This window comes from Pinus tabuliformis, chromosome 3_2 (assembly GCF_031772625.1).
Source record: "Pinus tabuliformis cultivar Carrire ecotype Pingquan chromosome 3_2, CPIR1, whole genome shotgun sequence".
NCBI lineage: Eukaryota > Viridiplantae > Streptophyta > Pinopsida > Pinales > Pinaceae > Pinus > Pinus tabuliformis.
In genome coordinates this window covers 624878608-624890737 of record NC_142302.1, presented here as the reverse complement: position 1 = coordinate 624890737, position 12130 = coordinate 624878608, and the positions used below count along the sequence as shown (strand labels likewise).

At 39.4% G+C, this 12130-nt stretch overlaps 1 protein-coding gene across 1 annotated transcript in view; it reads left to right on the top strand.

The window, feature by feature from the left end:
- Positions 1–444: 444 nt before the first annotated feature.
- The window catches only part of LOC149182179 (uncharacterized), an 88815-nt gene continuing 77129 nt past the window's right edge, over positions 445–12130 (top strand). The window contains exon 1 of the mRNA XM_089416791.1: positions 445–1068. Within this exon, the coding sequence (XP_089272917.1) occupies positions 558–1068 (511 nt within the window). The 5' untranslated portion in view covers positions 445–557. The remainder of the gene's footprint in view (positions 1069–12130) is intronic.

Below are 12130 nucleotides of genomic sequence, written 5' to 3'. Positions count from 1 at the left end.
TACAAAATTTCCATATCTCCTCCACCATGATAAATAACCTCTAACACTTGCCACCCCATATTTACTAAATTTTAATAAACAAATTAATATCAATAAATAACAACATTCATCATCTTAAAATTTAAATTTCTCAAACTATTTGAAAACATTTTTTTTTTTTTGTAAACTTGGTAGGACTTAGAGTTTCAAGTTTACATGTCCATTATTCACCCCGCTATGAAGAGGGTAGCACAAGATTCGAACCCAAGATTTCTTAGTTGAGTGAGACTTCATTCCACAACAATCACCACTTGAAGTATGCCATATAGAATTGAAAACGTTATTATTATTTACTTTAAATATACCTATTGTATATATATATAAAATCACGAAATCAACCCTACTTATATACATTTAAAAAAAACCATGATAATGCATAAATATGCTAATATATTATTTAGTTAGCTTGCACGAGCCTCGACCCGTAACTGCCGCCATACATACGCCAGTTTCAACCCGCACCCTTCAGTTCCCAACAAGTTTCCTAATCTGTGTCATTGTATGTGTAGATAACGATCATGGCACAGAGATTTCGTCTTAATCGCCTGTCACTGTGCAGCCGTATGCTGGTATCGGCATCGCATGAGAGGATCTTGGAACCTGGGCACAGTTGGAGTTGGGGATGTGGAAATGTGAGGCACAGATCTGGATCCTCCAGGAGGGGCAATGGAAATGGCAATGGCAGGGGCAATGGCAGGGGCAAGAAGAGGCTATTGGCTCCTCAGGTAATAGAGCTGGAGGTGGAGCCAGACTCAGATTCAGGAGGTCAAGGGCTTGAATATGTCAGCAGCTCTAAACGTCTGGAGAAGCTCATTCACAGGAATATGGTGAAAATGGTGGCCCCCACTTGGCTTCCTTTTCTGCCGGGCATGTCGTATTGGGTGCCTCCTCTACCAGCCATAAAATTCGGGGAATATGCTGAATTGGAAGTTGCAATTGGAGCGAGGAACAACGTGACTGAAGAGGAATTCCTGTCTTTTTTTACTACGGCCAGGAGAGGATGGCCTTGTTCGTCTTACTTTCTTCAAGGTATTTCATACAGTTTATTCCTCCAATCTGTTTATTTTAGAGCCAGAATCATGAAAAACAATTGTCAATTAAAACCAGTGTTAGCATTCTCCATAACAAAGCTGTAGGAGACCTGTACGTACATGTGAAAGATTGTGAGAAAAACGATTACATGTATTTCATTTGTGGAAGAAGCATTGCATTGTGCTGTCTCTGCTGCTGCTGTGGAGCAAGAAGATTGTCACACAAAAAGCATACGATGTTGAAAATTTTGGGTTCCATGAAAGTGAGATTTATCTTTGAACATATGCAATCTAGAGCATCTTCACATGAATTTCTCATCCAAGGAATCATCACTGGTTTGATCGGCTGGGAAGGGTTTTTCCTATAATATGTGTCTTTCAGATACGTATTTTACCTGCTGTAGTATAGGAACCCAACTCTAACTGTAGGGTCGCATTCCATGGCCACTCCTCAACATTTATGGTCACAATCTTTTGCGGGTTACTTCTTTCAACATATCGTCAAGGTAGGGACAGTGAAAAATCATTCCAGATGGAATGAATTTTCTGGTTCTATCTTCCAATAGTTGGTCGTTATCCAAATCTACAGGGTAGGCGAACTAGGTTTGTTGATGCATTCCCTATCCGCTATGGCAGGATGAAGATGCTTCGAAGATACAATCCTAGTTTGTGGAAGGTGTTTTTGCAGCTTGGTGGTGTCCTCTGTAATTCTAAGGGTTTTTGGGGAACATTGCGTCCCTGCAACCAGTTCCCCACCTGCGCCAAAACAAAGACAAAAAATATCTAGACAAAATGATTCTATAAACTAAACCCAAAAGTGCGCTCCGTCGGTTAAGAAAAAAGCAAACTACAATTATCGTTACGAAAGCATGTACTCTTGGACTTGGGGGTTTTCTTTTGCTTGTAGATTCCAATCACAACAAACCAGCTGCTGTGAAAATATCGTGAGAGAAAAAGGTTGCCAAGGGGTTGAGAGAAACAATACAAGTGATTGTCAAATTGTGTAGTTTGAAATGGTGTAGCTGTTACATAACGGTTAAGGATATTTAAAAAAAGAGTGGGGCCTTGGATTGGATGAGAAGATGGAAGAGTAAATGTAGTGAAAGAACAAAAAGAGTCGATGGAAAATCACCTCTCGCATGTGCACCCTTTGATTACATGCCTGAATGCTCTAGTGTGTAAGACATCCTTGAAGACAAGAACATAGGAGCCAATGTTATTGTTATTGTAGGTTCCTCAACAATGTCGTCAAGTGAAGTTCACAATTTTGTATTCCTGTCTTACAAGAGATCTTTTCTTGGTGTAGTTGTTGAATTTTTTGATATCAAAAAGTAGGGAGGCTGTTGATCTTACTAAATTCAGTTTTTGCTTGCAAGTGTAATCTCAATTAATGTGCTGAGTTCTTCCTATTATGACCAAATGGTTTGTGGTGATGATGGCCTTGTAGGGTACAAAGCACTCACTCACTTATAACAGGCTTCACACATTGTTGAATGACAAGAGTTGAATGGATAGGATTGACTAAAGTAAGCACATGTAGACTGATGGAGTATTTGGCAATGAGTGGCTAGAGATGGAACATTTGTTGACGGGAAACCTTGCTGATTGGAGGTGGGTATCATTGTTGGGACAATTGTCGTAATGGCAATGGTTGACAGTTACTAGGGAGTCAAACAATTGTAATCGAAGATTGAAGGTGGAAGTTGAATCGTTAGTAATTGATAGTCTGAAGGAATACAAGTGGATTGTTACTCGTTCTTGGAGTGGGTCTATTTGAAGGTGAACTGTGAGTTGTAAGGGGGTTCGATAGTTGGATAGCTCAATAATTCCATTATCTAGTCATTAGAATTTTGGATGATTTATCAATTGGTTGGTTGATTGATTGATTGGGAATATTGCGAAGAAGGAGAAGAAGAGAGCCACATGAAGGGAATGCTTCTACCTCCATTGCCGTGAATGTTAGGTACTATAAAAATAGACTTGCAAACATAAATAACAAACAAAGGAAGTGTTGAAATTGCAATGCTTACGGAATCTATGGTGTAGATACATTTGGCAATTTTGACTTTCCCATTGGGAAATAATCAATTTGGTAACAAAGCATTTTCTTAGTTTTCTCGAGGAGTGTATGGTGGATATAAAGTTGGGTATTATTGAGTGAACTAATGTTAAAATTAGCAACTAGGGCCAAATTCCACCTTAGGACAACTCATATGATGGATACAATTATTGCATTGGATTCCTCTTTTCGAGAGGTACAATTTCAATATAAAGATCATCTCATTTTGACAAGCCAAAATGGAATTTTGAATTTATTCTCTCTCATGCACAAATTGTCAAGGTCGGCTTCAGTCAAATTTAGGCTCATGAAGCCCAATGGATGTGTCTCCTCACCCTCAACGAAGTTTATAAATAGGAGTGACCTCTCTCTCATTTGGATTTCACTCATCTCATCACATATCTCTCTCTCCCCTCTCTTGATTGGTTCATACAACTTGGAGGCTTCTCTTCTTCGCACGTGTGAAAGAGGGCGAATTTTAGGACTGTTGTTGGAGGTTGAAAATTTCAGGAAACAGGGCAGTGTTGACTTGGGTGACTTTGACTTGCGTTGACCTTGTTCTAGTGGGCATAATTCTGATTTTTGAAGGCCGCATTGATTGGCATGATTTTCTAGGTGATTGGGACAGTTTGACTGGTTTGACTTTAGCATTGACTTCAACCTTTGACTGCAAAAATTACAGCAATTTTTGATTGAACTGTTTTTGGGCTGACTTTGACTCTCTTGGAAGGCCGAATTCTTTTGATGTTGACTGAGCTGCTTGGAGGACATTTTGGGGCTGCTTTGACCACTATTGACTTTTTGGTTAGAGCTGCATTGACGATTGTTGACTGCTGATTTGACAAGACTGTTTTGGGCATGTAATTCTGATATTTGTACTCTCTCTCTCTCTCTCTCTGTTGAACTATTGAAGAATAATAAGAAGATTTGATCAAAGGGTTTCCCCACATTGGGGTTTGTCCCTAGCATCCGCCATATCTTGTGTCCTCTTGTCTTGGCTTGTCTTCTGCACATGGTTTTATGTTCTATTTGCATTTACTGTCAATGTGTTTAAGTTAATGTGATTGCTACTGAATATAATTGGAAATTTATCATTGCGCTGATAAGGAACATTGAAGTAAATTGTGCTAAAGCATAGAACATACCATTGTTATCTAAAATTAACAACTAAGCTTCCTCTTATTAGTATTGAGGCTAATGCGTCTAGATTTACAGTCATAGGGGTGTTGAGAAATCTAGGGCTTTTAATGTCAACAATTTCTTTGCTTGATAATTGCTTGTGATATGTTTGTTCTTCTTTACTTATGATCTTTCACTTTGTTAGCTTATTAGTGTGCTCTTTTCATCAAGACAATTATCAAAATAAATAATGACAAGTGACACAGTATATAGGCTTCTTCAGCCAGTGCCAAACCTCTCACCTCTTGAGAGGAAAACCCGATCAAAATTCTTCTTTTCTAGATCTTCAATTGATAAGTACCAAGACCATGACATTGACCCTTGACTCTACTATCCTCTTCAAGAACATTGTCACCAACCTGATCTTCCTATTTATTCATTCTCTTGCTCCTTTGCTTTTTCTAGAGAAACTCAGTCTCTATACTGCACTTTCACAACTACCCTAGAGAATCTCGGTCTCTAGGTCTTCTAGAGAAACTTGGTCTCTACTTCTCTATCCCAGAAGATTTCTTCCTTCACTATCCCAAAAGAGTCCTGTTCACTGCCTCCCAGAAGATCCCTTATTCGCTGCCCCAGAAGATTTTGCTGCCCCAGAAGATCTTGCTTTGCTGTCCCAGAAGATTCTGCTTTGTTTGGCCTAGAAGATGCTTTCTTCATTACCCTAGAAGAGTGTCCTTTTAGCTTTAGAGAAAACCCTTTTTCACTGCCTCCTTTTCGCACTTCCTTCTGCACTTTTCTTCGCTGGATTGAGTTCGAACTTGATGCTTAGAATGGAGGCGGAGTTCCTCTATTTATACTCTTCTTCACTGGGTCTTTAGGCCGACTTGATAGTTGGATGTAGACCGACTTGTTTTGGCAGCTTCTTCAACGTTTGTAAGTCGACTTGAAGAGGTTAGGTGACAAGTTCTTTGGAGGATACCTTACATAGACAAGATGATTTTTTACTAAGTAGAGTTGACTAAGAAGAAAATTGACTAGATAGGAGTTGACTGCATTGGACCAACTAAGTGGGGTTGTCGAAAGCAGGCACATATCAACTGATGAAATATTTGGTGATTGACAACCTCTGATAATGGTTGGGATTGATGAGCTCAAGATTGACTATAGCCTACTTTACTTTACCATATCATATTGTTCTAGAGGTTATAAAACGCATGACTTTAGTTAAAAAAAACGCAGGAAAAAAGGTTTAAATGTTTAGATTTGAGGAGGAATGAGGACAAAATAGATGAGCAAAAGAAGGAACAACGAAGAGTAGTTGTTGATAGAGCATTTGGTGTTGAGAAGCTTTGTTGATGGAGGTGATTGATTGGAAACATGTGTCATTGGGATATATGTCAAAGATTACTAGGGACTCAGAGAATTATGTAACAAAAGATCGAATGTGGAAGTTCAATTGTTAAAGTGACTAGTAGTCCCAAGGCATACAAGTAGATTGCAATTGATTCTTAGAGTGGACCTATTTGCAGGTAGTAAGGGGGTTGAATAGTTGGATAATTTGATTATTTGGTTGTTGGGATTTTGGATGGTTGATTGATTGATTGGTTTGCTGATTACAGATCATAAATGCAAGTGTAATCAGTTGTATGTAACATTAGTAGAGGCTTCACCATCCTCATGAGTAGTGGTCTTTTTCTCCATTTAAAGATCGCTTCTTTCATTTAGAGTTGAGAATATAGTCCCTTATTCAAGTAAGTTTAGTATTCCTATTGGTTCCCTAAGACGTTTTTTTTCATTTGTTATTTTACTCCATCTTCAATCACATTATTAATGAAAAATCGAGTTGTTTATACCTAATGATCACCAATCATAAGCCATTCACAACAAGTTTGCAAGGGTGGAGTTGGTGTTGAATTTCGTTTTTTGTAGCTATGGTCGGTCTTCATTTTAGTCATTGATGTATTTTATAAAGTATGTTCTTCATGCTATTGTCAAAAGAAATTTTAAGACATGTTCTTCATATCCTTGTTAAAAGAGAAAAAAATAAACTTTTGAAAATTAAAATTTTGGCTCCAAAGAAGCGAAGTTGGCCCTCTTCCTAGTCAAGTCGCCTAGTTAGAAAGGCACCCATTTTGTCAGCCAGTCTTCTATATATATGAGGCATTTGGCCTCCTTCCCAAGCAAGAATTTCGGATTATCTCTAAGGAAGAATTCGATCATCTGAGGCAGAAAGAAAGGGATGAATCGAAGGAAAATGACACGATGAATCTAAGGCTTGTTGAAGGAAGAATCTAAAGCTCAAATGCAAAACCAAATTTATGAGATAGCGGTATATCTAATTCTCTGTGGAAGGACTGAATCTCTTAGGACCAGAAACTCTGTGAAAGGCAGCACGACCGAGCTTCTCTAGGTTCAGTACGAGACTACAATTCTGCCCTAGCATATCTAACCAGAGCGAATTCAGTGGGCAGACTTATGACTTGACTAGGAGGCAGTTGGACGAGGTTTGACCATGATTTCTTGTTGAACTGATGAATTTCTCTAAGGAAAAGGTTGTTGGGTTTTTACCCCATGTGGGTTTTCTCAGGGTAAATGCTTGTGTTCTTGTTTGGCTGTCTCTTTATGTTCTTACTGGCATTTTGTTTCTACTGTTGGAGATCTTCTGTGTAATTGCTTAGTGATAAATGGGAATTAAAGTAGATATCATTAGAAGTAATTTCAGATAAGAAGACCTCAAAAAATCAACAGTTAGTACCTGATTTACTTTGTACATCATTTTTCTTCTTTGCTTGTGTGAGGTGAAAGTTGCTTTATGTGCCATTATTGTTAGGAACATGTTTGTGTCATGGAAACAATCTTCATTAGACATTGATATTTTGGTGAGCCGTAAGATGTATGATGTTTGATTTTGGAATGATGTTAAACTTGTTGATCCCATTGAACCAATATGGGAACGATCTACTATGCAAATAAAGATAGTGTTAATTTTAGGTATGTTCTACGCTTAGAGCAATTTATTCCAATTTTTATAGTTAGCTCAATACCTTTTCCAGATTAGCAATCACATCAACATTAAAGTAAACTGCAGATAGAACATAAACATAAATCGCAGAAGACAAGCCAAGACAAGAGGACACAAGATATGGTGCTAGCCAGGGACAAACCCGAATGTGGGGAAACCCTGGATCAATTCTTCTTATATGTTCTTCAATAGTTCAACAATGAGAGAGAGAGAGACATAGTACATTTACAACAGAAGTCAACACTTTGATTTATCTAGATAAGAGCATAGATCATATCTAAGAAGATGATACATGAGATCAGTTGAAGATATGCTGCTTCAATTGATTCTTCAAGGTGACTCCTTCACCTATCATTGTGCTGCATCTTGTCATCATGTTGCACCTCACCGTGCTGCACCATGCTGCACCCATCATCACAATGTTGGACCTCATGACCATGCTGTACACATCATACTGCTGCACCGCTGTCCCATGTGCCATTGTTGCACCATGCTGCCACAGTTGTCCCATGTGCCATACTGTACTAAGCACCATGCCTAGCTGTCCCATTTGCTTGCTGCATCTTGCTGTTGCTGCTATCCCATTGTGTCATTGCTGCACAATGTCATTGCTGTCCTATTTATCATGCAGCTGTCCCTTGCAGCTTCATGCTTGCCACTGCTGCCTAGTTATATTGCTGTAGCTGCTGTCCCTAACAGTCATGCTATCCCAATTGTGCTGTCCCAACATGCTGCTGTCCATAATGACATTGCTGTCCCATCATTGTGCTGTCCCAACATGCTGCTGTCCATAATGTCATTGCTGTCCCATCATTGTGCTGCTGCTGTCCATTGCTGTCCCATCATCCAGAACAGCCTTCTATGAGGGCAGCCTTCACACAGACCTTGCTGCCTCTTCACACAGTCCTCAAGGAGCAAATCCGAGCTCCTTTCCTTTGCTCTCCAACAGTCACAAGGGTGACCTTAACGTCCCCTCTTCTTTTGCTGAAGTAGACCTTGTATTGCGGCCTTCTAGCCTAGCATACCGGCCCTCCTAACAGCAGCTCGGTCCTCCAAAAGACCCATGGCTTTTGCTGCGGCTAAGACCTATTAGGGCAGCATATATCCTCCTCTTGATTACCCTTGAGACAGCGTGGAGGATTGGGGTATGACTGCATCCTCTAGGTTAGGTTAGGGCTCCTTCTTTGATAGCGTTAGGGCTGCCTTCAGATCTGCGTTAGGGCTGCCTTTAGGTCTTCGTTAGGGCTGCCTTTAGGTCTGCATTAGGGCACCTTTAGGTCTGCGTTTTAGTAGGGACCAACGTATAGGTTTAGGGCTTCTCTTCATGACTGCATCCTTTAGATTAGGGCAGTGTATTTCTTCTTCTTGACTGCGGCTAGGGCAGCCTCTTTTCCTCCAACGTCTAGGGCTTCCACTCCTAGATTTCTCTTCCACTAAAACCCAAGACAAGTGGAGAGAAATCAAGATAGAAGTGTGTGTGAAATGACTCTCAAGTCATCTCCTTTTATACTAAAACGTTGAGCACATGTGGGGTTTATTTGGTTGCTGGCCGACCTTGACGAATTGTCTTATAACACAAATAAATTCATAACTCCATGAATACTTATTGGAATCGGATGATCTTTAGATCAATCCTACACCTCTCGATGAGAGGGATCCAAGAAAAATATCAGCTGTGATAAATAAGATGACCCACATGGAGTTTGGCCCTAGTTGCCAATTTTAACAGATAGCCCATGTTTGGGAGAGACATGTGAAAAAATTGCCTCTACATGTAAGAAGGCTAAAATGATCTTGGACAACAAAGACCATCCTTTTTATATCTACAGCTAGAAAATCATATATGTGGGGTGGAATAAGTTTAAGACACCTCTTCACATGGAATCTTATGCCTAGAATCCAAGAGGCTATGATATTAACGAAATGGGAAAGAGGTCTCTCTTTCCATGATAGATGTTAGGAAGGGATTCCTGATTGTAGTGAAGAGATTTATTGTACAACAAAGAGGCATCCATCATCTAAAGTCAGCTTGCCCAATTTTCTAGTGGTCGAGATGATTTTCATATTCGAGGGTTTATGTGATAGGTATGTTTGCAAATGTCTGATAGATTGGTGGGCACCTCATGGCAGGCATGCCTTGCTACTTTCTTTACATTTGAGAACAATTGGTGTATTTATGATCTTGTTGATTTAGGGAAGAAAATTCATTGGGATAAAAAACAGAGAACTTAGATTACATTCACAATATTGTTTAATTTATTTCTTGCCAAGTCCTAGGGTAGTAGGAAGGTCTCCTCAAGAAATGGGACCAATGTTCTGAAGATTGTATTTTTGTACTGGGGAAATTGAACCTGAATTACCTTTAGTTAAAATCTTTTGTAGGGAGCCACAACTTGAGAACAATGAATAGCTGGAGAGCATCGTGATTGAGGATCCCACAAGATGTGGAAGATAGGGGCACATCATTCATGTCACTGGCATTAGCATTGATGAGTTGTTGAGTTATCTTTTGAATGCTCAAACTTGTGAATCTTGATGTGACATCTTTAGATTTTCAAATAGATGACTTAATATCTACATCTACTGCAAAAGTTTCAAACCACACAACAAATCAACTCTCTAAGATATTATGTATTATTTCTGAGTTCCAAGTTCTTGTCTCAACTCTTGTGAATTGGGATCTTGCATTAGAAATTATTACTTGCTATTTTTAGCTGGTCAAGCCCTTTTGATTGGAGAGGGCGGAATTCCTTATAGTATCAAATTTTACATCTTAATGACCTCTGTACAAAGCAGTGACTGAGGGCTATTAGTTCTGTAAAGTCTCCCAGGACTAACAGTTGGACTCATCTGCAAAGGCCGCAGGGACTATCATTGACCAGACCTCTGCATGACCACATCACCAATGTTTATTGCATTACCATGATCTAGCACCTTGGGAAGACTTGGTCAACCGCATTGTCATGAGGTGCACACTCAATGGCTTTTAAACCGGGTCATCATCATGGACATCACTCCAGCTTACCATTAGAGTCTAGACTACAACCCAATGGACAAGAATAATTATTTGATCAATGATATTTTTTCTCAAATTTTAAATTTTTGTCTTTTGTCAGTTTTCTGTTACATGCATATATACATACAAGCAATCACTAATTTTGGAAATGGCATCCTTCTCAACTTCACCCACACCCATGCCGACTCAGCCTGCAATCTTTTTTTGAAGGATGCCTTTATTCATTTTATCACCGACAGAATGCTTACATTCTTATGATGGTATAGATCTTCACTTAAGCCTTGCATTACACTTTGACTATATGTCTCAAAATGAACATGAATGGATATTTAGGACAAAATCCTTGTAAATTAAGTGAATTGCATCTCTCCTCCCTGTTAATTTTGTCCCTGTTTGCTTTATGCGCACATAAGTGGGAACTTTCTGTCTCATTCAATTGATATGTTGTTGTAACCAAATGAGATTCTTTTGACTGACCTTGGTTGTTCCCATCATTGGGAATTTGAATTTGACAGCATGCAGAAGGAAAAAAATCTGATTTATAATCAGTGAAGAAAACTATATAACAGAATTTGCCTAAAATAGAATTGCTTTCTCAGATTAAATTCATGGGAAGATTATTTGGGAGAGATTTCCTTTCTCTGCACTTTAAAATTTCAATTAGTAGCCTATTTACATGAAGAGGAGTCAGAGTAAGTTAGATAGTGATTTGAGTGAATCTGATGAAGCAGAACGAGAGTATGCTATTCTTCTGCAAGCAAACTGATACATGCAACTGAGCAGGGGTTAATGAATGAGAAAGATGTTTTTTTCTCAAGGATAACCTTATGGGGAAACTGTGGGGCACTGCCCCACATTTTGTGGATGGTAACCAGCCGAAACCTGACAGCTCTGATTACAGCACCTAATCTGGCAGGGACATTGAGTGAGGCATGCAATCACCATCTAGGGTGCAGGACTCAACCGCTTCGCCTAGCAGCACAGAGCTTATATTGTGCTCTCCCACAACCCCGTTTTCACGGTTTAGGCTGCTCCCATTTCGCTCGCCGCTACTACGGGAATCGCTGTTGCTTTCTATTCCTCTGGCTACTAAGATGTTTCAGTTCACCAGGTTGTCTCTTGCCTGCCCATGGATTCAGCAGCAGTGAAAAAGGTTAACCTATTCGGGAATCTCCGGATCTATGCTAATTTTCAAATCCCCGAAGCATTTCGTCGCTTACCACGCCCTTCCTCGTCTAGCCAGCCCAGGGGATTGACCCAGAGAACTCCTGCATGAAGCTCAAATCACTCAACCAATTGAGCTAGACCACTGCGCTAAGGAAGCTGTTTCTATATATATATATAATATATATATATATATATATACGTACTATGATGGTGTGTGTTTGTATATATATATATATATATATATATATATATATATTATACACACATACTATGATAGCATATATAACATGCACACACACACATACATTATGATATTGTGTATACACCAGTGTTTTAAAAACCGGCCGGTCTGAACCGGTAACCAGTCAAACCGGCTTAAAAACCTGTTTTACCTCCTCATGTCACCTTTTTTTTGCCCTAACCGGTCCTAACAGGCCGGTTTAGGACAAAACCGGCCGGTTTTGTCCTAAACCGGCTGGTTTATTGCTAGGGCAACTATAACCCCCACAAAATGCATTTTTGTGAGTTTTGAAGCTGGTTTGAGGGAAATTTGGGGTTGTTTTCCTCCAAAAATAGTCCCTCCAAGAAAAACATGCCTACCCTTTCATTTTCCTGACACATCTCAACCCTAACAATGTTGGCAATTAATGATAATGTTAACTTTTAAAAGTAAAAGT